The 24473-nt window shown below is 36.6% G+C and overlaps 1 protein-coding gene across 3 annotated transcripts in view; it reads left to right on the forward strand.

The window, feature by feature from the left end:
- Nucleotides 1–24473, forward strand: part of NAALAD2 (N-acetylated alpha-linked acidic dipeptidase 2) — a 59719-nt gene that overhangs the window by 31258 nt on the left and 3988 nt on the right. For 2 of the 3 annotated variants that reach the window (XM_045818068.1, XM_045818070.1), the window contains 7 exons: nucleotides 1668–1731; nucleotides 2422–2489; nucleotides 5127–5218; nucleotides 6350–6440; nucleotides 8556–8820; nucleotides 10792–10873; nucleotides 11081–11173. In XM_045818068.1, the coding sequence (XP_045674024.1) occupies nucleotides 1668–1731; nucleotides 2422–2489; nucleotides 5127–5218; nucleotides 6350–6440; nucleotides 8556–8820; nucleotides 10792–10873; nucleotides 11081–11173 (755 nt within the window). The remainder of the gene's footprint in view (nucleotides 1–1667; nucleotides 1732–2421; nucleotides 2490–5126; nucleotides 5219–6349; nucleotides 6441–8555; nucleotides 8821–10791; nucleotides 10874–11080; nucleotides 11174–24473) is intronic. The other variant, XM_045818069.1, reaches the window with a different exon arrangement.

Below are 24473 nucleotides of genomic sequence, written 5' to 3' on the forward strand. Positions count from 1 at the left end.
TTTTGAAAAATCAGCTGACAGTGTTATGGGAACTCCTTTGTAGGTAACTGTCTCATTTTCTCTTGCTGCTTTTAAGATTCTCTCCTTATCTTTAAGCTTGGGTGATTTAATTATGCTGTGTCTTGGTGTGTTCCTCTTTGGGTCCAACTTCTTTGGGACTTTGAGTTTCCTAGACTTGTATGTCTATTTCTGTCACCAGATTGGGGAAGATTTCTTTCATTATTTTTTCAGATAAGTTTTTGATTTCTTGCTTTTCCTCTTCTCCTTCTGTCACCCCTATGATTTGGGTGATGGAATGTTTAAAGTTGTCTTAGAGGTTCCTAAGCCTTTCTTCATTTTTTCAGTTCTTGTTTCCTCACTTTGTTATAGTTCAGTGTTTATCTGCTTTTATTGCAAATCTTTGATTTGGAATGTTTCCCAGTTTGGAAACTTTTCCAGTTTCCTTCCCTTCACTGTTGGTTCCCTTTATGTTATCTTTACTTCACTTTGTATAGCCTTCAGTTCTTCCTTTATTTTGTGGCTGTACTCAATCATTTCTGTGAGCATCCTGATTATCAGTGTTTTGAGCTCCACATCTGGTAGGTTGGCTATCTCCTCACTGCTTAGTTCTGTTTCTGAAGTTTTGATCTGTTCTTCATTTGGGCCATCTTTTTTTATTTTGGCACACCTGTTATGTTGTAAGGGGTGGAGCCTTAGGTATTTGCCAGGGCAAACACTTTACTGTTTGTGGCACTGTATGTGGGGGAGGGGGCCGAGAGGGAACAATGCTCACTTGCTCAGTACTCTCGCTAGCTTTCAGTCACTTCCCCTGTTACTCACAAGCAAATTGCACCCTTCTGATGCTGATTCCTGGGTAGGTGGGCTTATGTATGTTCTGAGACCCCATGGGCCACTCCAACGGATTCTACAATGAGAACGGCAGTTTCTCCCACTGTTGCAACCCCCACAGGTTTTTACAGTTAGAGGTTTTGAGGCTTTATTTCCCCACCCTGGAACCCTTGGTTGTGTAGCCTGTCTCACTCCCTAGTTTTTCCTTCCTGTTTTTCCACACTCAAATGTCCACCTGATCTGCCAACTGCCACCTTGCTGTGCATCTTCTCCTCCCCAGCTGCCTATTTCTACCCTTTCTACCAATCTGGATGAATATTTCTTCTTCAAGTCCTTGGTTGTTGGACTTTCATACAGTTCAATTTTCTGGCAGTTCCGGTAGTTTTTGTTTTTAAATTGGTTGTTGTCCTTTTGGTTGTATAAGGAAGCAAAGTGTATCTGCCTACACCTCCACCTTGGCCAGAAGCCTCACCTTTCAGCAATTCCTATTCAGTAGATCTGGGATGGGAATCAGAATCTGGGAGCCTTGCCCCTTCATATGTTGGTTCAGGGAATCAAGGCACTACACTGTGAAAATATTTTTTTTTCTCTGAGGCTCCCTAGTCTTGCTATAAACAATAGTACAGCATCATAATAGTTTTTCTTTCTTGTTTTAATTCCACTAATGTTATTGTCAGCCAATCAGTTATCAGCATTTTCTAGAAATTACAGTTGAAGACATAGGTATTTGATTCATAAAGTAGTTGCAGACTTTAATGCTAAATTAATTGGCTTCTTTTGTTTATACTTCCACAATCATAAATACTGTGAATTAAGTAACAACTTTGCTTCAAATATAGGAGAATGCAAAAACACTTCAGGAGAGAAGCGTTGCTTACATCAACTCAGATTCATCAATAGAAGGTAAATTTGATTCATAGCTAAACTACTATTGATCCTGTTTTTTAAGGAGTATTTACTATTTGCCTATCTTGGATTCTTATTTAAAACTCCAGTATTAATCACATTCTTCTTATAGATGGATTAAAAGAATTTGTTCAAATTATTTCCAAAGAAGTATTTTACTGAATTTTTCATACAGAAATGCTTTCTGTATTGAAACAAATTTTAAGTCAGCACAAACTATAGGCTTTCTGTTGAACCTGACATGCGATATTTGTGTCCTAGGCTTTCAGTGTATTATGATTATGTCTAGATAAATGTCAGAGCATACTCACTAACCACTGACATGCTCTAGTCTGGTGTCTTGCTATATACCATTTAACAGAATGAATAAGGAATGAAAGTTGCAGCCTTAGCATTTTCTTTGCCAGACTTCCCCGAAGAGACACTGTGTTAGGAATGACCTATGCGATTACTATGGGGGCTGCTGACTTAGCAGCCAAAGTTCACCCATCCCTTCTGGGCAGAGTGCATACCGCAGCCTCCCTTGCTCTTGAAGAACTATTTCTACCATTTTCAATTCATGGGGAGTGATGCCTTTGGTTTAAGTCTATAATATATTATTTATAATTAGAAAATAAAGTCAGAATTAAATATAGATTGGAATTTCATTTGAAAATATGAAAATGCATGTTTTTATTTATTTTTCAGGCAATTATACTCTCAGAGTTGACTGTACACCCCTTCTTTACCAATTGGTGTATAAACTGACAAAAGAGGTATATAAGTAGGTTTGTCTTAATGCTTTCTGATGACTCGATAAGTAAACACTCATTTTTCTTAGTAGCACTAGTTAATTAGTGCTACTTATTTTTGAACTGGTGACAAGTCAGAACAAAAATCACTAATATACTATTTATATGACATTACAATTAAGATAGTACTGCTAGTTTCTCTGTTCTAATAGTAGTTCTTATTGTGCACATTGTTGTAATGTATAGGGTATATAATTTCATCTGGAAGTGGCATTTTGATATAACAGAAAGAACACTGAGCTGGAATGGAAAAGCCTTGGTTGAAAGACTGCCTTGGCTACTCATCCATTCCTTCAACAGATATTGAGTAGTTACTAGTTATCAGGCCTTATAAAATAAATTATAGCATTAATAATGAAAAATGACAAGGTTACTGAATCCAAATACTTTGTAATCTAGAGATGATACAGACCTGTAAATGAGGAATTATAGTTCACTGGAATATTAGATACCATATACAATGGAGAACAATTATAGAATACCGAACCTAAAATCCTGGGGTGGCTGGGGAATTTGGGAAGCATCAGAGGATGCATATAGAGTAATTAATGCTTGGGCTCTGGAATGGAAGGATGTGAAAGTAAGGCAGAAGGCATTCTAAGCAGAGGACATAATTCCCCAAAAGATGTGGAGGTATGAAAGAAAATACTTCCTGACCTGGAGGTAGCTCAGTATGACCCATGCACAAAGCATTTGTGGAAAGGTGGGGCATGACAAATAGGCCAAGGAGTTCAGAAATCTAATGATGGAGAAATAATGATGTTTTAACAAGATTGTACATTATCATATTTGTTCATTAGAAAAATCGCTCTGTATCAGTGTAGTGAATAAGTTAAGCCATAACAGGCCTAAAAGCAAAATGGAAATAATTCGACATGCTTATCACACAGAAATATTATATTTGTTGTTGATAAAAAGTACTCTGAAAACTCTAATGTACTGAGTCTCTAAAAATTACATAATCTATTAATTTACTGTGTACTAGTTTAAATAGTTCCATGTTATAAAATTTAATTATAGAAATGTTTCTGACAAGTAGGTATCACTTATATGGCAGTATGAAGTACAGGTATCACTTTGTGTAGGTGCTGTTTCCCAGTTTCCCTTAATCTTGCCCTTTCCATTTTGCTGTTTCTTTAAAAACTAGTTCTCCTAAGAGAGTCCTCCATTATGCCCATCATAACTTTCTCATAACACTGCGTACCTTATGTCTTTGATCCTTTCATTGGAATGTCCCATAAAAACATCTTATCTAAAAAGCAAGCTGTAAAAAATCTGTATTGGCAGAACCTTTAGGATATGCATTTATGCTTTGGGTCTTACAAAGCTGGCTCCAGCTGGTGAGATCAAAGGTAATAAAAAATTCAGGGCCAATAAGGAGGAAGCTTAGCTTTGTATGAAGCCAGATATCTATGTATGGCCATACCAAAACTCAGTAGAAAAAGGACTCTTATTCTCCTGTAAACTGATGATTACAACTTTATCAGCTCCTAATGTATGTTGGCATAGTCAAATTATGCTGGTGAGATGAGGGTAGGATGAGGTAGTAGAGAGGGTCGAGCTAAAAGAAGGGCAGCTGCCTGATACAAGCAAGAAATGGGGCAAGGTGTTGATACAGTGGAGGAGGGGCAGCAATTATGACAGTGCATATAGCTGAGACACAAAAGTTTGATCTAGGATGTCCAGGACAAAGGGACATAGTTCTGGTTAGTGCTAGACTGAGATGGCATGATTCCAGAAAATGAAGAGAATTTTGTAGGGAATTTGATCCAAGCAGAATGTAGGAATTGGAGCGGGATCTCAGCTATTGCAAATTGGCAGGAGCCAAGTAGAGAGTAGAACCCAGTCATTGGGCAGGAAATGAGCAAAACATCCCTGCAGCTGCAACATGCTGGCAAGGAAGGGAGGCCTCTGTGGAGTGCTGGGACTGTACCCGAAGACCTCTTATGTGATGATGAGTGGATAACCTACTCTGTAGAAAGGCCAGAGCAGATATCAGAGGAGATATGTTTAGGTTGAGATGAGTACTACTTTCCCCATTTTCACAGGTGAGACAACTAGAGTATAAAGCAACACACCAGAGGTTATATAGTGCTTTCCAAGTTGTGTAAGTAGGGTCTGCCTTAGGTCCATTTTTGAATTTAATAAAATAAGCAGGAAATCTTACCCTTGGTGGTATCTGGCAAAATTACCAGTAGGCAGGTATCATAAACCAACAGAAATTTGGTCTGGTATTTTTCTTCCTATATATAAAAGCATGTTTCCCTTCCTCCCTCCCTTCTTTCAATTTTATTTATTTTTAGAGAGAGGGGAAGGGAAGGAGAAAGAAAAGGAAAGATCAATATGTGGTTGCCTCTCACATCCCTCCTATTTGGGACTTGGCCCGCAACCCAGGCATGGGCCCTGACAGGGAATCGAACGTGTGACCCTTTGGTTCACAGGCTGGAACTCAGTCCTCTGAACCACGCCAGGGCAGAAAAGTATATTTTTCTACACCAACATATATGTAATTAGAAACTGGTATTAACTAACATGGTTTTACGTTGGCATAAATTTAGTTGCTTCTGCCTCTAATTGCCAATATTTGGTTTATCTTTCCAGATCTCCAGCCCAGATGATGGTTTCGAGAGTAAATCTCTTTATGAAAGCTGGTTGGCAAAGGACCCTTCATCTGAAAATGAAAACTTCCCTAGGTAAATTACTTGTTTGTATATTTTCTACCACAGGATAAATTATGAATTCCCCTTTACCCTGTGTTTCTCCAGGCATGCAGTTCCCAGGTGCCTCATCAACTAGAGATAATCCTAAAGGGTCCCTTTGTGCAGCCTTTGACGTGCTGATCCGGAGAACAACCGCAGCATTTAACCCACAATAGAGCAGATAGATCTAGTTTTACAAAATTTTAGTCAGAATTATTTTGCCACATTATTAGGCATTATTCTGCATTCTTGCATAAAATTTTATTCAGATATGTACTAATGCATTAATAATATAACTTCAAATGATAATGATGAAGTAAAAAACAAATGATGGATTATTTGTTTCTGAAGTTATTAATGAGCACTGTCAATAACCACCAAATTTTGTCATTGCCTGTCAATTTGATTTTAAGTATTATTTAATTTTTTCAGTTCACACCATTCACACAACAGTAGCTCTCCTGAATTCATTGTAGATTTTAAAAATATCCAAGGCTTCAATCTCAAAAAAAATCTCAGTTTAGAAGTATATAGTTATGTTATTCATGCATATGTAATTTTATGTTCTGTTTTACTGACTTACCATATTATGAAAAATTTTCCATGTCATTATTTTATATATGTGTGTGTGTGTGTGTGTGTGTGTGTGTATACACACACATAGTGTTTTTTAATTATATGCAAATAAATTAATTAGATTTTTGTAATAAGGCACATTTAAATTCTTCATAATCTTAAGCATAGACTTTCTCATGGCAATTTTCTTATTAGACCATAATTCTCTGAGGGCAGGTACCATATCTTGTTTGTTTCCCTCTAAACAAATACCACAAATGCAGAAAATATGGGAGACAGAATAGTCCCTAGGCTGCCGTTTTTGGTGGCACTGCCAAACTGGTTGCAGTCACTATGGATTTATAGGTTTATCACACCAATATCCAGCAGATGACATGAAAGTCTCTTGGGGGTGGTATACGTTTTCCTAATTCCTATAAATGTGCCATGAAATCCCTTGCTATTCTTGGGACAGGATTCATTGTCCCATCTACTTAATTTCATAGTATTTATTTATGCCTCTGTGTGTTGGGGCATGTATGTATGTGTTTATTTACATTCTACATCTAGAATCAACAAGCTGGGATCTGGAAGTGATTTTGAAGCTTATTTTCAGAGACTTGGAATTGCTTCAGGCAGAGCCCGTTACACTAAGAATAGGGTAAGCCATTTTATTTTTTGGGATACAAAGTACTTCCATCCACATTCTTTTGGTTAAGAATTCTATCATTAGTTGTTTGGCACAGGCACAGGTGGACATTTCAGGGATAGAGACAGACTGCATGTCCCTTTGTAGATGGACTAGATAGTAATTTGGGTTCTTTAGTGACTTCCCGCTGCCAGTGTTCTTCAATGAAGTGGTCATTGATAGAGTAATGTCAGAAGTTTAGCTGGTGTCAGAATCAAGTAGTTCACATCTTTTTCCTGACACAGGCTTTGTTGGGAAATCTTCTCCTAGTCTTATAGACTTTGATGTACTTTTCCCTGGAGAAAACATGTAGGTGGAGAACATGTTTTGGTTACAGGGAATGCTAGGCTAAAATTCTTTATTGTTAAGAACTTGGATATGCCAACATATATACCATGTTTGCTTGCCTATGTTATAAATGTCATAAACCAAAGTGAGATTTGTCATAGATTTTAATACTGGGTTGGCCAAAAAGTTTGTTTGGTTTTCTCTGTAAGATGGCTCTAGTAGTGCTTAGTGGTCTTGAACTTCATTTGAAACAACTTTGTTAGATTGTACTGTGACAGCTATCATATCAGTGTGCATTAAAAAACATCAAAATTGGTGAATTTTTGTGTAGTCATGTGAAGATGGAGAAAAATACAAAATATTTTTGGCATGTTATGCTATACTGTTTCAAGAAAGGTAAAAACAACTGAAATGCAAAAAACAATTTGTGCAGTATATGGAGAAGGTGCTATGACTGATTGAACCTGTCAAAAGTGGCTTGTGAAGTTTCGTGCTGGAGGTTTGTAGCTGGACAATGCTCCATGGTCAGATAGACCAGTTGAAGTTGTAGCAATTAAATCAAGACATTAATTGAGAACAGTCATTGTTATACCATTTGGGAGATAGCCTACATACTCAAAATATCCAGACTGATAAAATTATTGCTAAAGATGAAAAATGTGTCTTTTATTTTATGGAAAAAAATACAGACTTTTTAGCCAACCCAATAATTTTCCAAATCATTGCAATATACAAATATCTTGCTTGTACAGAATATGTGTACATAACTTTTGCAAATTTGACGAGCTAGAATACAACTCAGAACAAAACAAGCAAAAACAGCTCTAGAATAACCCAAAATAAAAGCATATGTTTGTATGCTAATACTCACTACACTTAATACATAAATAAGGCACATTACCTCTTCCAATGCCTGTTCACTTTTATATTCTGTCACCATTCTGAATGAAGTTATCTAAGAATGTAGAACAAAAACAATACTAGACAGAAGGAGTGAGACTGATAAGAGGGTTCCTTTTAGTAATAATAAAAGTGGTGAGAACAGTAATGTAAAAATAGGTGAAAACTAAAGATAGACCTAAGAAGTAAAAAAAATATATATTTTTAAAGATTTTATTTTTTTTAGAGAGAGGGGAAGGGAGGGAGGAAGAGAGGGAGCATCAGTGTTTGAGATACAGCCATCTGCTGTCTCTTGAGTGCCCCCAGTGGGGAACCTGGCCTGCAGCCCAGACATGTCCCCTGACTGGGGATTGAACCAGTAGGCCTGTGCTCAATCCACTGAGCCACACCAGCATGTGATAGGAAACCAGCATGTGATAATTTATGTTTTTATAAAGGTAGTACTTAATGTTGTAAAGCCGATTGAATGGCATTTGGTTATGCACTGTTTGGGGAGACGGGGAAGGTGCTTAAATACACAATCCTTCAGCTATATAGATACCTAGCTTCCCACAACCTTTCACTCCCAGCCAATTAATAGATAATTTTAAATTGTGCTGCTCTGCAACTGGAGTATGAACTCAATTTTAATTATTAGAAACACAATGAGAATTTTCAAGAAGCAGTATTTTGAAAGATTATATGAATTATAAAATGAAAGGTAAAATTTTAAATCACTGAAGATTTGGTGGTAGTGTTACAGTTAATTAGATTTTACATTTTTTCTTTATTGTGATAAAACTTAGGGTACCATATGGTTGTATTTTGTTCTGTATTCATTTTATGATTACATAAAATATTATAATTCAAATATGTAATGTTTGCCTTTGGTTTTTCCCCCCACCCCCACCTTTTCTTTAGAAAACAGATAAATACAGCAGCTACCCATTATACCATACAATTTATGAGACGTTTGAATTGGTAGAAAATTTTTATGACCCCACATTTAAAAAACAGCTTTCTGTGGCTCAATTACGAGGGGCACTGGTTTATGAGCTTGCAGACTCTCAAATCATTCCTTTCAATATTCAAGACTATGCAAAAGCTTTGAAAAACTATGCGACAAGTATCTACAATTTATCCAAGAAACATGACCAACCATTGAAAGATCATGGAGTATCATTTGGTAAGAAATGACTGAGCAGGTATTTTATAATCTTTAAGTTAGAGGTTTAACATATTTCCTCTCATCATCCATACATACTATTTCATCCCAGAATGTATCCCTGCTTCATTTATTAGTGCTGGCTTCTAGAAAAAAACTTTTTAACATCAGCCGAACACTGTAATTTAATTTGGTATTTGTAGGATGAATCCCTTTTGCTTAGTGCTACAAATGTTGGGTTTTCCCTTTATTTCTGCCTTTAAAATATTTTTAGTTATAAGAATACTATAAAAATGCAATACGCTCTAACACAAATATTGGAAGGTAGAGAACATCGCCAATTCTACTACATAATATTATAATTATTACTGTATATCTCTTAATGTTTGTCTGCATGGCAGTGTTTTTACATAGTTTTCTACATAGCTTCCCTTGCACATGTTGGCCATTTTGTGGTTATTATTCTACAAAACATGAACTATTGTGTAGTGTACTCGCATTGAGCACTGGGTCTGGTTCCAGTCCTGGCTCTAATATTTATTCACTGTGTGAACTTGGGAAAGTTACTTAACCCCTCTATGTGTCAGTTTTATGAGTGAAATGGTAAAAAGAACAGAAGATGTTTCAAAGATTGCTATGAAGATTCAGTTGGTTGACACATAGGAACAATGGTGACTGACAGTGCTAGTAAGTGTTACCTATTATTACTGTTTTGTTGCAACCATTTTATTATCCTAAGAGTATATATTCTTAGTATATACCATAAATATCAAATACATACTAAATGTCTATTGTCTATCAAGTACTGTTTTATTTCCTGGAATATAAAAGAATGTTTAAGATAGTCATTGTCCTCAGAGAGTTTAAGGTCTCATATGGGAAGAAGACAACAAAATGTAAGGGATTTAAGTAGGATGCACACAGAGTAAGTACTAGAGGAGCACAAGGAAGTCAGGAATGATACTTGAACATTATTACATAAGAATTAGTAATCTTCAGAAAGTTATGAGCAACAGGTACTAAGATCTAGAAATAAAATGAAGCAAAGAATCAGAAAATTGTGTTTAGATTGATATGATAAGGAAAACAGAGACAAAAGAAGGGACATAGCAGGGCCTGTATCAAGATCGATATTCATACATAGTTCCATGGCTCTCCAGCATCCAGTTCTCTTTCTGAATGCCCTGATTTCCTTTTGGTGAATTACAATTTTATCAATCTGTATAAGTCAGGGTCTAGGAACCACACAGTTACAGTGGAAGGACTCTTTATACAAGGTTAATTGATTTACCTGCCTGTTTACCTTCTTAATGCCTTTCTCTCCTATTTTCAAACTCTCCATTTCTCTTGGTAACTCTCCATCAACATTAAACATTCTTATGTCTTTTCTATCTTAAAAACAGTTCCTCTCCTGATATGCCCTAATTTCTTCACGATCAAAATTTTTCATTTACTGCCAGGAAAAAAAAGCAGTCCCTCAAATGTTTTAATGAAAGAATGACAAATGGATGGATGCAAATCTACACTTCTGCGTCACAAAATCCCAGGGATATATTTCAGTTCTTATCTATCTTGATTTCTATTCTTCATTTGAAATTTAAAATTCCTTCTGAGAGAAACATCAATGTGTGCTTGCCCCTTGTGTGCCCCCTACTGGGGACCTGGCCTGCAACCCAGGCGTGTGCCCTGACTGGGGATGGAACTGTTGACACTTTGATTCGAAAGCTGGTGCTCAATGCACTGAGCCACACAAGCCAGGGCAGCATGTCCTAAACTCTTGAAAGTTATTTTCTTAAGAACCAATTTAGCCATATTACATTTGATACATTATAATATTTTAAAACAATTTCCATGGTTCTGCAAGGAGGCTCAGTAGAAAAACGCTTTTAATATTATTCAGTCATATCAACCTGGAATGCGAGGGCAGAAAACCCCTGAAATATGAAACACTTGTGTTTACTCATTTCCCTTATGCTTTTCTATTTTTGAAAGACTCCTTATTTTCTGCTGTGAAAAACTTCTCAGAGGCTGCTTCTGATTTCCATAGAAGACTTATAGAAGTTGATGTTAATAAGTAAGTTTCAAATGCAGTAAGTTTCAAATGTGAAGCCCTACTGTTTTAAAAAGCAATCTGGTTATACTCATAAGCATTGAGCCCTAAATCACTGCTATTCAAATTATGCTCTGCAAACTGGGAACATCAGCCTTATCCTTATTTAATATTATTTTAAAATACCGGTCCATGGTAAGAGTTATAATTATCTGTTTCTTGCCCTCAAAGTCCCATTGCAGTGAGAATCATGAATGACCAATTGATGCTCCTGGAAAGAGCATTCATCGATCCCCTTGGCCTACCAGGAAGGAAGTTCTACAGGTAAGGAAGCAACAGGTATTCTACTAAAGGACACCACAAACCTCACTATGACCAAAACTAGCATACTCAAAGTCTACTTTAAACAACTGCCATCAGATGAGTGAAAGGTAAATATGTATACTGAGAGGAACATGAATAAGTTTATACATAACAGTATAATTTGTAATGTCAGGAAAATTAATTTCATATTGTTTATTGCTTTGCTGCAGATGTAATTATAAATGACAGGTAAAAATAACTTTGTAACAGAAATCTCAAAGTCATAGATTCTCAAAGGGATCTCATAGCTCATGTGGTTCAATTTTCTACATAAATCATTTCTAAAGGATTTCAGATTTAGACAAACCTCACTTTATTGAGCTTTACATATATTGCCTTTTTTTACAAATTGAAGGCAAAACCTTCCACCAACAAAAAGATTGTGAAGCTCACTTTACAGCAAACCAGACTTTACTGCGGTGGTCTGGAATAGAACCTGCAGTACCTACAAGGCATGCCTATATGTAGTTATCCAGCCTCTGTTTGAATCTTCCAGTGATGGGATGCTTACTACTTCTTGAGGAAGTCCATTCCATTTTAGGAGATCTATGTAATGCAAAAAGATTTCTTCATAAAAATCTATTTCTTACAATTTTTCCCTTTGATTCCTTTTGCTTTTCAAAATCAATAGAATAAATCTAGATCTATTTCCATTTAACATTTTATGTTTCTGAAGATGGCTCTCATGTTTCCCCTAAAGGAATAGCCTCCTTTTCTAGCTAGACCTCCATGTCATTGTTTCTTGGTAGCATTCTCTTGGGTAGTCTCCAGTGTTTCAAGCTATCTCTTAAACTGTGGATCCTTGGTGGAAATTAGAAAAGTCCTATCATTTACAATCAGAGCAATTTGTGTTCTAGTTCACTTACACGTGTAATTTAGAACAAGTCACTTCCAGAGTGTTTTCATCTGAATTAAGATGGTGAAAACTGCTATTTTACAAGGCTGTTTATCAAGTAACTTGCATTAAAGATAGTTCTATATGTTGCCCTTCTTATGAATATTAGGGATTAGCATTAACATTTAACTAATTATAAACACGGGACTTTCAAGCCTTGCTCTGCCCCATACTAAGTATAAATTGGGCAGACTATTTCTTTAAGCCTCAGGTTGCTCAGATGTAACTGGAGATTATAACTGCTTTCACCCCATAACTTGTAGATTTAAGGTATGCAAAATATTTAGCTTAGGGAGAGATACACTCAGTAAATGGCTAATTTTATAAAATCATAAATATGATGCACATAAATATTTGATACTAGTGGAATAACCATAGGTTGTTTATAGTATATCATTTTAATCCTCTCCTGCTTGGTATTAGTCTATCATTAGATATGTATTTTTTATTTATAAGCAAAAATCTCTTTGTCAATAAATTCAGATTCTGTAGAAACAAATAGAATAAAAAGGTACAGCACTCCTTCAGGATCCTCTTATAATCCACACCCGAATATTTCTGTTATTTTCTTCAGAGAAAATCAGTGTTAAGAATTTAGTATGAAATTTTAAATGCATTTAACCATGTATATACTGCCTATAAGAGACTCACTTCAGAAGTAAGGACACCCACGGACTGAAACTGAGGGGATGGAAAAAGATATACCATAGAAAGCAGAGTAGCTGCACTTATATGAGATAAGGCAGACTTCAAGCCAAAAATAAGAGACAAAGAAGGGCATTATATAATGATAAAACAATCAATACATCAAGAAGATATAACAACCATAAATACATGTGCACTCAGTATAGGAACACCTAAATATGTAAATCAGGTATTAACAGACCTCAATGGAGAAATAGACAGCATTACTATAATACTGGGGGACTTCAAGACCATAGTTACTTGAGTGGGTAGATCATCTAGACAAACTCAGTAGGAAAATATTAGCCTTAAATGATACAATAAGCCAAATGGACTTAAAAGATAGATATAAAACATTTTACCTAAAAGCTATAGAAAACACATTTTTTTAAGTGCACACAAAACATTCTCAAGGATAGCTCATATATAAGGCCACAAAACAAGTTTAACAGATTTTAGACAGATTTAAGAAGACTGAAATCATATCAAGCAAATTTCCCAACCAGAATAGTATAAAACTAGAAATCAATTACAAGAGAAAACTAGAAAATCCAAAAATATGTGGAGATTAAAAAACATGCTACTGAACTTATAGTTCAATGTAGAAATAAAAAGAGAAATAAAAATATACTTTGAGACAAATTCAAAGCATACCAATCTTTTCAAACTCTTTCACAAGGTAGACAATGAGGAAGAAATTTCAAACTCATTTTATGAATACTCTAGCATTACCCTGACACCAAAACCAGATAAAGACACCAGAAAACAAAATGGGTCTTTAAGGACACCATAAAGAAAACAAAATTACAGGACTATATCCTAATAAACATAGGCACAAAAATCTTAATCAAAATATTAGCAGGTTATAATCATGATCAAGTGAGATTTATTCCAGGGATGCAAGGATGGTTCACCATATGCAAATCAATGTGTTGACCATACCAACAAAATGAAGGATAAAAATCATATCTCGATGGATGCAGAAAAAGCATTTGACAAAATTCAACATCCATTTATCATTAAAAAAACTCTCAACAAAGTGAGTATAGTAGGAACATACCTCAACATAATAAAGGCCATATATGACAAGCCTGCTACCATAATACTGAATGGTGAAAAGCTGAAAGCTTTTCAGGCATAGGACAAGGATGGCCACTCTAACCACTTTGGTTCAACATACAACAGAAAACCCTAAAGACTCTACCAAAACCGGTTAGAACTAATAAATAAATTCAGTAATATTTGCAGGATAAAGAAAATCAATATACACAAACTATTGTGTTTCTGTATATTAACAATAAACTATCAGAGAGATAAATGAAGAAAACAACTCTATTTATAATTGCAATAAGTAGAATAAAACACCAGGAATAAATTTCACAGAGGAAGTAAAAGACCTGAACACTGAAAGCTATAAAACATTGTTGAAAGAAACTGAAATGACAAAAAGAAACGAAAGATAGTTCATGCTCATGGACTGGAAGAATTAACATTGTTAAAACATCCACATTACCTAAAGTAATTTATAAAATCAATGCAATCTTTATCAAAATTTCAATGGCACTTTTCAGAGAGATAAAACAAAAAATGCTAAACTTGTATGGAACCACAAAAGACCCTGAATAGCGAAAGCAATCCAGAGAAAAAAGAACAAAGCCAGATGTGTCATTCTGATAGCAAACTATACTACAATGGTATAGCAATCAAAACAATATGGCACTGGCAGAAAACAGACAAAAAAAATCAATGAAATGAAAATGAGATCCAGAAATAAATCCACATGATACAGAGAAATAATTTATGACAAAGGTACCAGGAATATAAAGTGGAGAAAGGGAAGTGTCTTCAATAATTGGTTTTGGAAAAATTGGATGACCACATGCAAAAGAATGAAACTAGAACACTATCCTCTTATGCCATACAGAAAAATTAACTCAAAATGGATTAAAGACTTGAATGTAAGGCCTGAAAACAAAATATACAGAAAAAAATATAAGTCTCAGCTTCTGGACATAAGTCCATAAGTCTGGACATAATATTTTTGTGGATTTGATTCCACTAACAAAGGAAACAAAAGCAAAACTCAACAAATAGGACTATACCAAACTAAAAGCATTCTGCACAGCAAAGGAAAGCATCAACAAAGCAAAAAGGCAACCAACCAAATGGGAGAAGGTATTTCCTAATGATACTTTGATAAAGGGTCAATACCCAAGATATTTAGAGAATTTATAAACTCAACTACTACAGAACAACCTGATTAGGAACATCCCCCTGGCCAGGTGTTTACTTGGTTGGAGCACCGTCCCGTACAACAAAAGGTTGCAGGTTCGATTGCTGGTCAGGGCAAATACAGTAGGCAACTGATCAAAGTTTCTCTCTCCCTCCTCCCACTCTCTCCCTCCTTTGATCCCTTCCTCCTTCCCTCTCTCTTTAAAATCAATAAAACATATCCTCAAGTGGGTATAAAAAAAGAAAACAGGAGTTGTCAAAAGATCTGTGTTGAAGGTCAAAGATCTTAGGAAAAACAGACATTTTTCCTAAGAAGATATACCGATGGCCACCAGGCACAGAAAAGATGTTTAATATCACTTGTTATTAGGAAAATGGTAGAGGGAAGGAAAATGGCATCAGAGCCATTTTCCAGGAAGCAGCAAGGAGCAGGAAGGAGCAGATTCAGCTTCCCTCTGCACAGGGGAGAGAATCCTGGCCAATCTATGGAGTAGAGGAGCAAGCAACCAACACACCTCAGCATATGCGAAAATAGGGGACCAAGGATTGTGGTGGAACCAAAAAACCACTCAGTGAGAGAAGTGCTGCAACATGGTGGGGTCCCAGGGACCAGCTCGGGGTAGGGGGGCTGCAGCCCCAGGCTCAGCTCCTGCCCATTGCCTGATTTGCCACAGAGTCCTTGGGAGAGAGCTGGGACAACTGCTCCCTCCCCAGCCAAACAGGGTCTGAGTGGCACCAAGAGGAACCCAGTTGCTAGTAAACACACAAGGGCTGTGAGCTCCCTCAGAGTCTGTGGACACTGGCGGGGTTGTGTCATACAATGGGCCCTGACCCCCATGGTCACCGGTCTGGCTGGAGAGTTGGGCTGCAGGAGAAGCCAGGCCACGGTGTTGAGCAGCAGGCTTGAATAAGAGGAATTTCTCAAGAGGAAGGAGTGAATAGACAGACACTGTTTAGGGAATTCTCCTACAGCAATCGTTGGCCTCCCTGCCACCCAGCCTGGCAGCGATCCTGAGTTTACACAGAGGATTGTGCTTGTGTGGAGGGCCCTGTGCACCCACAAAGCACCAGGGAGGGTGAGGCAGTCTGGCCAAGGGTGCACGGGCACATGTGCGGGACAGCATCCCCACATCCCAGTCCACAGCAGTAACCCTGGGGAAAGACCTGATTCCCACACCCAGGGCGCAGGGCCCAGGAGCCAAGATAGCTCCCCAGACAGTGCACGCTGCTGACCGAGTGCAGATTCCGAAGGAAGAAAAGCCATACCAATCACCCTTCAGCCTGCCGCAGCCAGGAAGACCAGAAAAACCATTTGGCCACTTTGAAAGCAAGAGACTTTTTAATTTTATTCAATTTTTTAAACAATTCTTAATTTTTAAATTTTTATTATTTTTATTCTTTTTAAATTTCTTTTTCCTCTTTTCCCTGCTTCCTTGTTTTATTCCTTCCTCCTTTTTTCCTCCTATTTTATCTCTTCCTTCCTTCATCTGCCTTTTTTATTTTTATTTTTTAAATACCTACAAGTGAGACAAAAACCTGAATCTGTGAAAAGACCAGAGTTGAACCCAAAGAAGGGGAATCACAACAGCTGTGACAGAAACATTTCACTCTGCTATTAGAGAACCTGCAGTTATTGCATATTTGTATTATTTTTCTATTATTCTTACAACTTTTTTTAAATAGTATTTTTGTATTCTTCTTTCTGTACAGTATGCTTTACTAGGCTAGTAAATTGTATCACCTGACAGGTTTCCCGGATATCTCTTTGATAGTGTATCGCTAATGTACTGTCCTTTAGCTGACCAGTGTCCCATTAGCACACTACTCAAGGTTCTGTACTCCCTATTCTTATTACATAGATCTCATAGATTCTATGATATGGTTGTTGCTCTAATATTACTGTAAATAATTGCTGTTCCATGCAATTGTAAATACTTCACAACACCCCTCCCAGATCTTAGCCCACTTCACAGTTTCCTGAACTCCATTGCTGTAGTGGTTAACTCTAATCTCTCACACAATACACCTATTTACTATCCTTTCCTCTCACCTTACCTCAGAATCCGACCTCTCACAACCTCACAAAAGTCTAGAGTCTAGATCCAACTCACAATCCTTCCTTCCACAACAAGAGTCTTATTTTCTTTCCATTCTTTCTAAAAATCAGCTAGCTGGGTGGAAGATTATGGTTAACACTATACATAGTCAAAGGATCTCCTATCTCTTCTCTACTGGTTGCTACTATAAATATCATAGAATACTCTCTTACTGTCTTAAACCATTTTGTCTTCTCCCTCCAACTGATCACAAAAAAGAGTAGGTGGAAGCGGTGAACACCAGGATACCCACTGGAAGAGGAAACCCAACAACAAAGGAACCACTAACAGATAACAACAGAAGAAGGTGAAGGAGGGAGTGGAAACCACACAAACCTCAATCCAGGACCTATCTGGAAATACAACTAAACAGTAGAGAGAGAACCCAGTACAAACAACTGAACAAGAGCAAGAGATATCCTCAAAACCTTATACACATGGAAGAACCAGGTTCAACAAAACCTGCCCTCAACAGCACAACAAAATACAAGAGGTAGACAGAGTGACCCTCGTTTAACCAGTTGGTGGGAAGGAACCACCAAAGAAAGACCAAACAACAATCAAAACCCAAAAACAAACCCAGAGCCTACTTAAATGACAGCCCGAGACCAGTGAGCTCGGGAGATCAAGGAAACTGCACCACTGAAACTCACTGGTATTCTACCACAGAAATTCACAACACAAACCCAGGGAGCCAGAACAGATAAATTTAAGAAGCTGAGGCTAACAAGAAGAGTCTCACAAACAACGGGAAGACAAAAAAACAATCCCCAAATGAAAGGAAAGGAGGAAACCTCAGAACGAATGCTAAATTAAATAGAGGCAACTCAACTATCAGATATTGAGTTCAAAGCAATGCTTATCAGGAAGCTCAATGAGCTCACCATGAGCTACCAGAAACTACAGAGAAGCTACAATGAGCTCACTGCAAACTATATACACATGAAAAAGAAAATAGAAACTCTCAACAAGGGCCAAGAGGAAGTGGAGAATACAATTTCTGAACTGAAGAACACAGCAGAAGGAATGCAAAGCAGGATCTATGAAGGAGAAGATCAGATCAGTGAGCTAGAGGACAAAGTAGAAGAAATCACCCAGAAGGAGCAACAAAAGGAAAAGAGGCTCAAATAGAATGAAGAGGGATTAAGAGAAATGCAAGACAATATGAACCATAATAATATCCATATAATAGGGATACCAGGAGGAGAAGAGGAAGAGCAAGAGATAAAAAACCTATTTGAAAAAGTAATGATGGAAAACTTCCCTAATTTGATGAAAGAAAAAGTCACACAGATCCAGGAAACACAGAGAGTTCCAATCAAGAGGAACGCAAAGAGGGTCACATCAAGACATATCATAATTAAAATGGCAAAATTCCAATACAAAGAGAGAATCTTAAAAGCAACAAGGGAGAAACAGGAAGTAACATACAAGGGAGCCCCAATAAGGTTAGCAGCTGACTTCTCAATGGAAACACTCCAAGCCAGAAGGGACTGGCAAGAAATATTCCAAGTAATGAGAACCAGAAGCCTGCAACCAAGGCTACTTTACCCAGTAAGGCTCTCAATCCAGATAGCAGGATAAGGGGCTTCCCAGACAAAAGAAGTCTAGAAGAATACACATCCACCAAACCAGCTCTGAATGAGATGCTAAAGGGCCTGATTTAAGGAAAAGAAGGAAAAAAGAGAGAGAGAGGAACACAGGTAGAAAAGTGGCAATGACTAAGTACCTATCAGTAATAACCTTAAATGTAAATGGATTGAATGCTCCAATCAAAAGACATAGAATAGCTGAATGGATAAGAAAGCATGACCCACATATTTGTTGCCTACAAGAGACCCACCTCAGGACAAAAGATATACACAAGTTAAAAGTGAAGGGCTGGAAACAAATTTTCCAAGCAAATGGACAGGAAAATGAAAAAGCTGCGGCAGCAATACTCATATCAGACAAAATAGACTTCCAAAAAAGGGCCATAAAAAGAGACCCAGGTCACTTCATAATACTCAAGGGAAGAATCCACCAAGAAGACTTACACATTGTAAATATATATGCACCCAACATAGGAGCACCCAAATACATAAAGAAAATCTTAGAGGACTTCAAGAAAGATATTGACAGCAACACAATTATAGTAGGGGATTTTAACATCCCAGTGTCAAAAATAGACATATTTTCCAAACAAAATATCAACAAAGATATTGGTGGCCCTAGAGCAAATGGACTTAACTGATATATATAGAGCCCTTCATCCCAAAGAAGTAAAATACACATTCTTTTCAAACACACATGGAACATTTTCAAAGATAGACCACATGATAAGACATAAACCAAGCCTCAACAAATTCAAGAAAATTGAAATTATACCAAGCATTTTCTCTGACCACAAGGGACTGAAACTAGAAACCAACCCCCAGGGAAAAAAACCCAAAACACTCAAAAACATGGAAACTGAATAGCATGCTATTAAACAATGAATGGGTCAAGAATGAAATTAGGGAAGAAATCAAAAAGTTTCTGGAAACAAACAAAAATGAACTCACAACAACCCAAAACTTATGGGACACAGCTAAGGCAGTCCTGAGATGGAAGTTCATAGCAATACAGGCCTACCTAAAAAGATAGAAACATTTCAAACAAACAATGTAACCCTACGTCTACAAGAAGTCGAGGAACAACAACAAAGACATCCCAGAGCAAGCAGAAGGAAGGAAATAACCAAGATCAGAGCAGAATTAAATGACATAGAGACTAAAAGCACAATTCTAAGGATCAATGAATCCAAGAGCTGGTCTTTTGAAAAGATAAACAAAATCGACAAGCCTTTAAGCAGGCTCATCAAAAAAAAAAAAAAAAAAGAAAAAGAAAGGATCCAAATAAACACAATCAGAAATGAAAGAGGAGAAATTACAACTGACACCACAGAAATACAAAGGATTTTAAGAAATTATTATGAAGAACTGTATGCCAAGAAATTTGAAAACCTAGGTGATATGGACAAAGTTCTAGAAAAAGATAATCTTCCAAAACTCAATAAAAAAGAAGCAGAAAGCCTGAACACACCAATAACAGCAGATGAAATTGAGGCAGTAATAAAAAAAACTCCCGACACACAAAAGTCCGGGTCTGGACGGTTTCACAGGAGAATTCTACAAAGAATTTAAGGAAGAACTAACCCCTACCTTTCACAGACATTCCAAAAAATCCAGAATGATGGAAGACTCCCAAACTCTTTTTATGAAGCCAACATCATCCTAATCCAAAAACCAGATAAAGGCACAACAAAGAAAGAAAACTTCAGGCCAATATCTCTGATGAAGATAGACGCTAAAATCCTTAACAAAATATTGGCAAACTGAATCCAACAATACATTAGAAAGATCATACACCATGACCAAGTGGGATTCATCCCAGGGATGCAAGGATGGTTCAATACTCGCAAATCAGTAAATGTAATACATCAAATAAACAAAAGCAAAGACAAAAATCACATGATCATATCAATAGATGCTGAAAAAGCATTTGATAAGGTACGGCACCCATTTTTGATAAAAATACTCAGCAAAATAGGAATAGAGGGAGCATTCCTCAATATAATAAAGGCCATATATGAGAGGCCTACAGCCAACATCATACTCAATGGGCAAAAACTAAAATCTTTTCCACTAAGATCAGGAACAAGACAAGGTTGTCCACTTTCACCACTTTCATTCAATATAGTATTGGAAGTTTTAGCCACAGTGATCAGAGAAGAACAGGAAATAAAAGGCATCCAAATTGGAAAGGAGGAAACAAAACTGTCATTGTTTGCAGATGACATGATAGTATACATAGAAAATCCTACTGACTCTACCAAAAAACTGCTTGACCTAATAAATTAATTTGGCAAAACAGCAGGATACAAAGTCAATGTCCAGAAATCAAAGGCATTTCTGTACACCAACAATGAAACAGCAGAAGCAGAAATCAAGAAAAAAATCCCATTTGAAATAGCAAAAAGAAAAATAAAATACCTAGGAATAAACCTAACCAAAGAGGTAAAAGACCTGTATTCAGAAAACTACATAACACTGAAGAAAGAAATCAAGGAAGACACAAAGAAATGGAAACATACCGTGTTCATGAATTATAAGAATTAACATCATCAAAATGTCCATACTACCCAAAGCAATTTACAGATTCAATGCAATACCTATTAAAGTACCAATGGCATCTTTCACAGACATAGAACAAACATTTCAAAATTTATATGGAACCATAAATGACCTCGAATAGCTGCTGCAATTTTGAGAAAGAAAAGCAAAGTAGGAGGGAGCACAATACCTGATATCAAACTATATTACAAGGCCACTGTAATCTAAACAGCCTGGTACTGGCATAAAAACAGACATATGGACCAATGGAACAGAACAGAGAGCCCAGAAATAAGCCCAAGTCTCTACGGCCAATTAATATTTGACAAAGGGGGCAGCAACATAAAATGGAGTAAAAACAGTCTCTTCAACAAATGGTGTTGGGAAAACTGGACAGCTATATGCAAAAAAAATGAAAGTCGAGCACCAACTTACATCCTACAGAAAAATAAATTCAAGGTGGATAAAAGATTTAAATATAAGCCATGACATCATTAAAGTCCTAGAGGAGAACATAGGCAGGAAAATCTCAGATATTTCACCCAGAAACTTTTTTACTGATACGTCCCCCAGAGCCAGGGACACAAAGGAAAGAATAAACAAATGGGATCTCATCAAAATAAAAAGCTTCTGCATGGCTAAAGAACACAGTATTAAAAGAAAAAGAGAACCAACTGTATGGGAAAACATATTTGCCGATGATACCTCAGACAAGGGTTTAATCTCCAAAATATATAAAGAACTTACATGACTCCACTCTAAGAAGACAAGCAACACAATTAAAAAATGGGCAAAGGACTTGAACAGACACTTCTCCAAGGAGGACATACAGAGAACCAGAGACACATGAAAGGATGCGCAATATCGCTAGCTATCAGAGAGATGCAAATTAAAACCACTATGAGATACCACTTTACACCAGTCAGAATGGCCATTTTAAACAAAGCAACAAACAACAAGTGTTGGAGAGATGGTGAAGAAAAGGGGACCCTAGTGCACTGTTGGTGGGATTGCAGACTGGTACAACCACTCTGGAAAACAGTAGGGAATTTTCTCAAAAAACTAAAAATGGATCTGCCTGTTGACCCAGCAATTCCACTGCTAAGATTATATCCTAAGAACCCTGAAACACCAATCCAAAAGAACCTATGCACCCCAATGTTCATAGCAGCACAATTTAAAATAGCCAAGTGTTGGCAGCAACCTAGATTCCCACTAGTAAATGAATGGATCAAAAAAACTATGGTACATTTACAGAATGGAATTCTATGAAGCAGAGAGAAAGAAGGAGCTCCTACCCTTTGCAACAGCATGGATGCAACTGGGAAGCATTATGCTAAGCGAAATCAGCCACGCAGTCAAAGAGAAATACCATATGGTCTCACCTTTAAGAGGAACCTAAAGAACAAAACAAAGAAACAAGCAAAATATAACCAAAGACACTGAAACAGAGAACAGTCTGACAGTGTTCAGAGGGGAGAGGAGAAGGAATTTCAGGCAAAAAGGGGAAGGTTTTGCAGGAACAAGTATAAAGGAAACATGGTTAAAAACTAGGGGCGGGTGGAACTGGGAGGGAGGAGGGGAGGGCTGGGTGGGTGGGTTGGGATGAGAGTAAAAGATGGAAAATTGTACTGCAACAACAATTGAAATAAAACATTAAAAAGAAAAAGGAAAATGGTAACAAAACTACAGTGACATGTTACCTCTTACCTCTGAAAGACAAATGAGATATGTTAGAGAGGATGTGGGGAAAAAAGGGAACCTTGGTATGCTGTTGGCAGAACTGTAAATTTGTGAAGCCACTAAGGAACAGAGTATTGAAGGCATCTCAAAAAATTAAAAATATAACTACCCAGCAATTCCATTTCTAGGTATTTATGTAAGGCAAAGAACACTACTTAAAGAGATTATATTACCCCTATGTAATTGCAGCATTATTTACAATAGCCAAGATATGGAGACAATCTCTGTCAGTGGATAAAGAAAATGTGATCTATGTATGTATACATACAGGTAAAGATATAGATACACATAATAGAATATTATCCAGTCATAAAAAGAATAAAATCTTGCATTTGCAACAACATGGATGGACACTGAGGGCCTTGTGCTAAATGAAATACATCAGAGACAATACCATATGATCTCACTTGCATGTGGAATTCAAAAACAAAACAAAAAACAAGTTTATAGATGTAGAGAACAGATCCGTGGTTGTCAGAGGCATGGGGTGGGAGGTGTGAAATGGGTGAAGGTGGTCAAAAGTTACAAGCCCTCAGTTACAAAGTGAGTCATGGGAATGCAATGTACAGCATGGTGACTGCAGTTAACGATAGTGTATTGCCTATTTGGAAGTTGCTAAAACAGTCAATCTTAAAAGTCCTCATTATAAAAAAAATTTGTGTAACTCCATATGGTGACAGATGTTAACTAAGTGTAGTGATCATTAGGTAATATACACAGATATTGAGTCATTATGATGTATACCTGAAACTAACAATGTTGTATTTCAATTACACCTCAATAATAAAAAAGTAATTTAAAAATAGCAGTTCATATTGCTATTTTTATGTTTCTGTCTGCCGTGGTATGAAAACCATTTTTCTGATTATAAGGATTATTAATTAAATATGTATTACATATTCCCACTTTTCCCAGTAACTCCTTGAAGCAATGTAGCTAACTACTAATCCCAGATAGGCAGAATTTTTCATTTGGTTCAATAAAAATCATTTTGTTTTTTTCCTTCATCTCACAGCATAGATCAAGTCAAAACAAGCTTGTATATTTTTTAAAAAATGTGAGATCAAAAACTTTCAGCATATGTATTGGATCAATGCCATTTTTAAGCTCTGTTATTTCACGAACTTCAAGAAATAATAGAGTATATTACCAGATTTATAGTTCAGTAAAATTCTTCTATCACTTAGAGCTGATAAACATTGGATTAAAAGTTGAGTAACCCAATGTGTACACATATGTATCCTACAGATATACATATGTGTATGTGTATATATATTTATCATAAAATCAGTGTTGAGATTAGTGGTAACTGAACCAGGAAAATTTATAAATAATTTAAATAAAATGTTTTTACTGTGGAATATATTTAAACCATTTATCTTAAAATTCAGAAGCATAGATGTGTTATAGAGTAAAAAGCATGCTTGAAATTAATTTCTGCAAACTTATCTGAATTGTGCATAATACATTAAAACTAT

Source organism: Phyllostomus hastatus, unplaced genomic scaffold, assembly GCF_019186645.2.
Source record: "Phyllostomus hastatus isolate PE091 unplaced genomic scaffold, TTU_PhHast_1.1 phas_scaffold_317, whole genome shotgun sequence".
NCBI classification, from domain to species: Eukaryota; Metazoa; Chordata; class Mammalia; order Chiroptera; family Phyllostomidae; genus Phyllostomus; species Phyllostomus hastatus.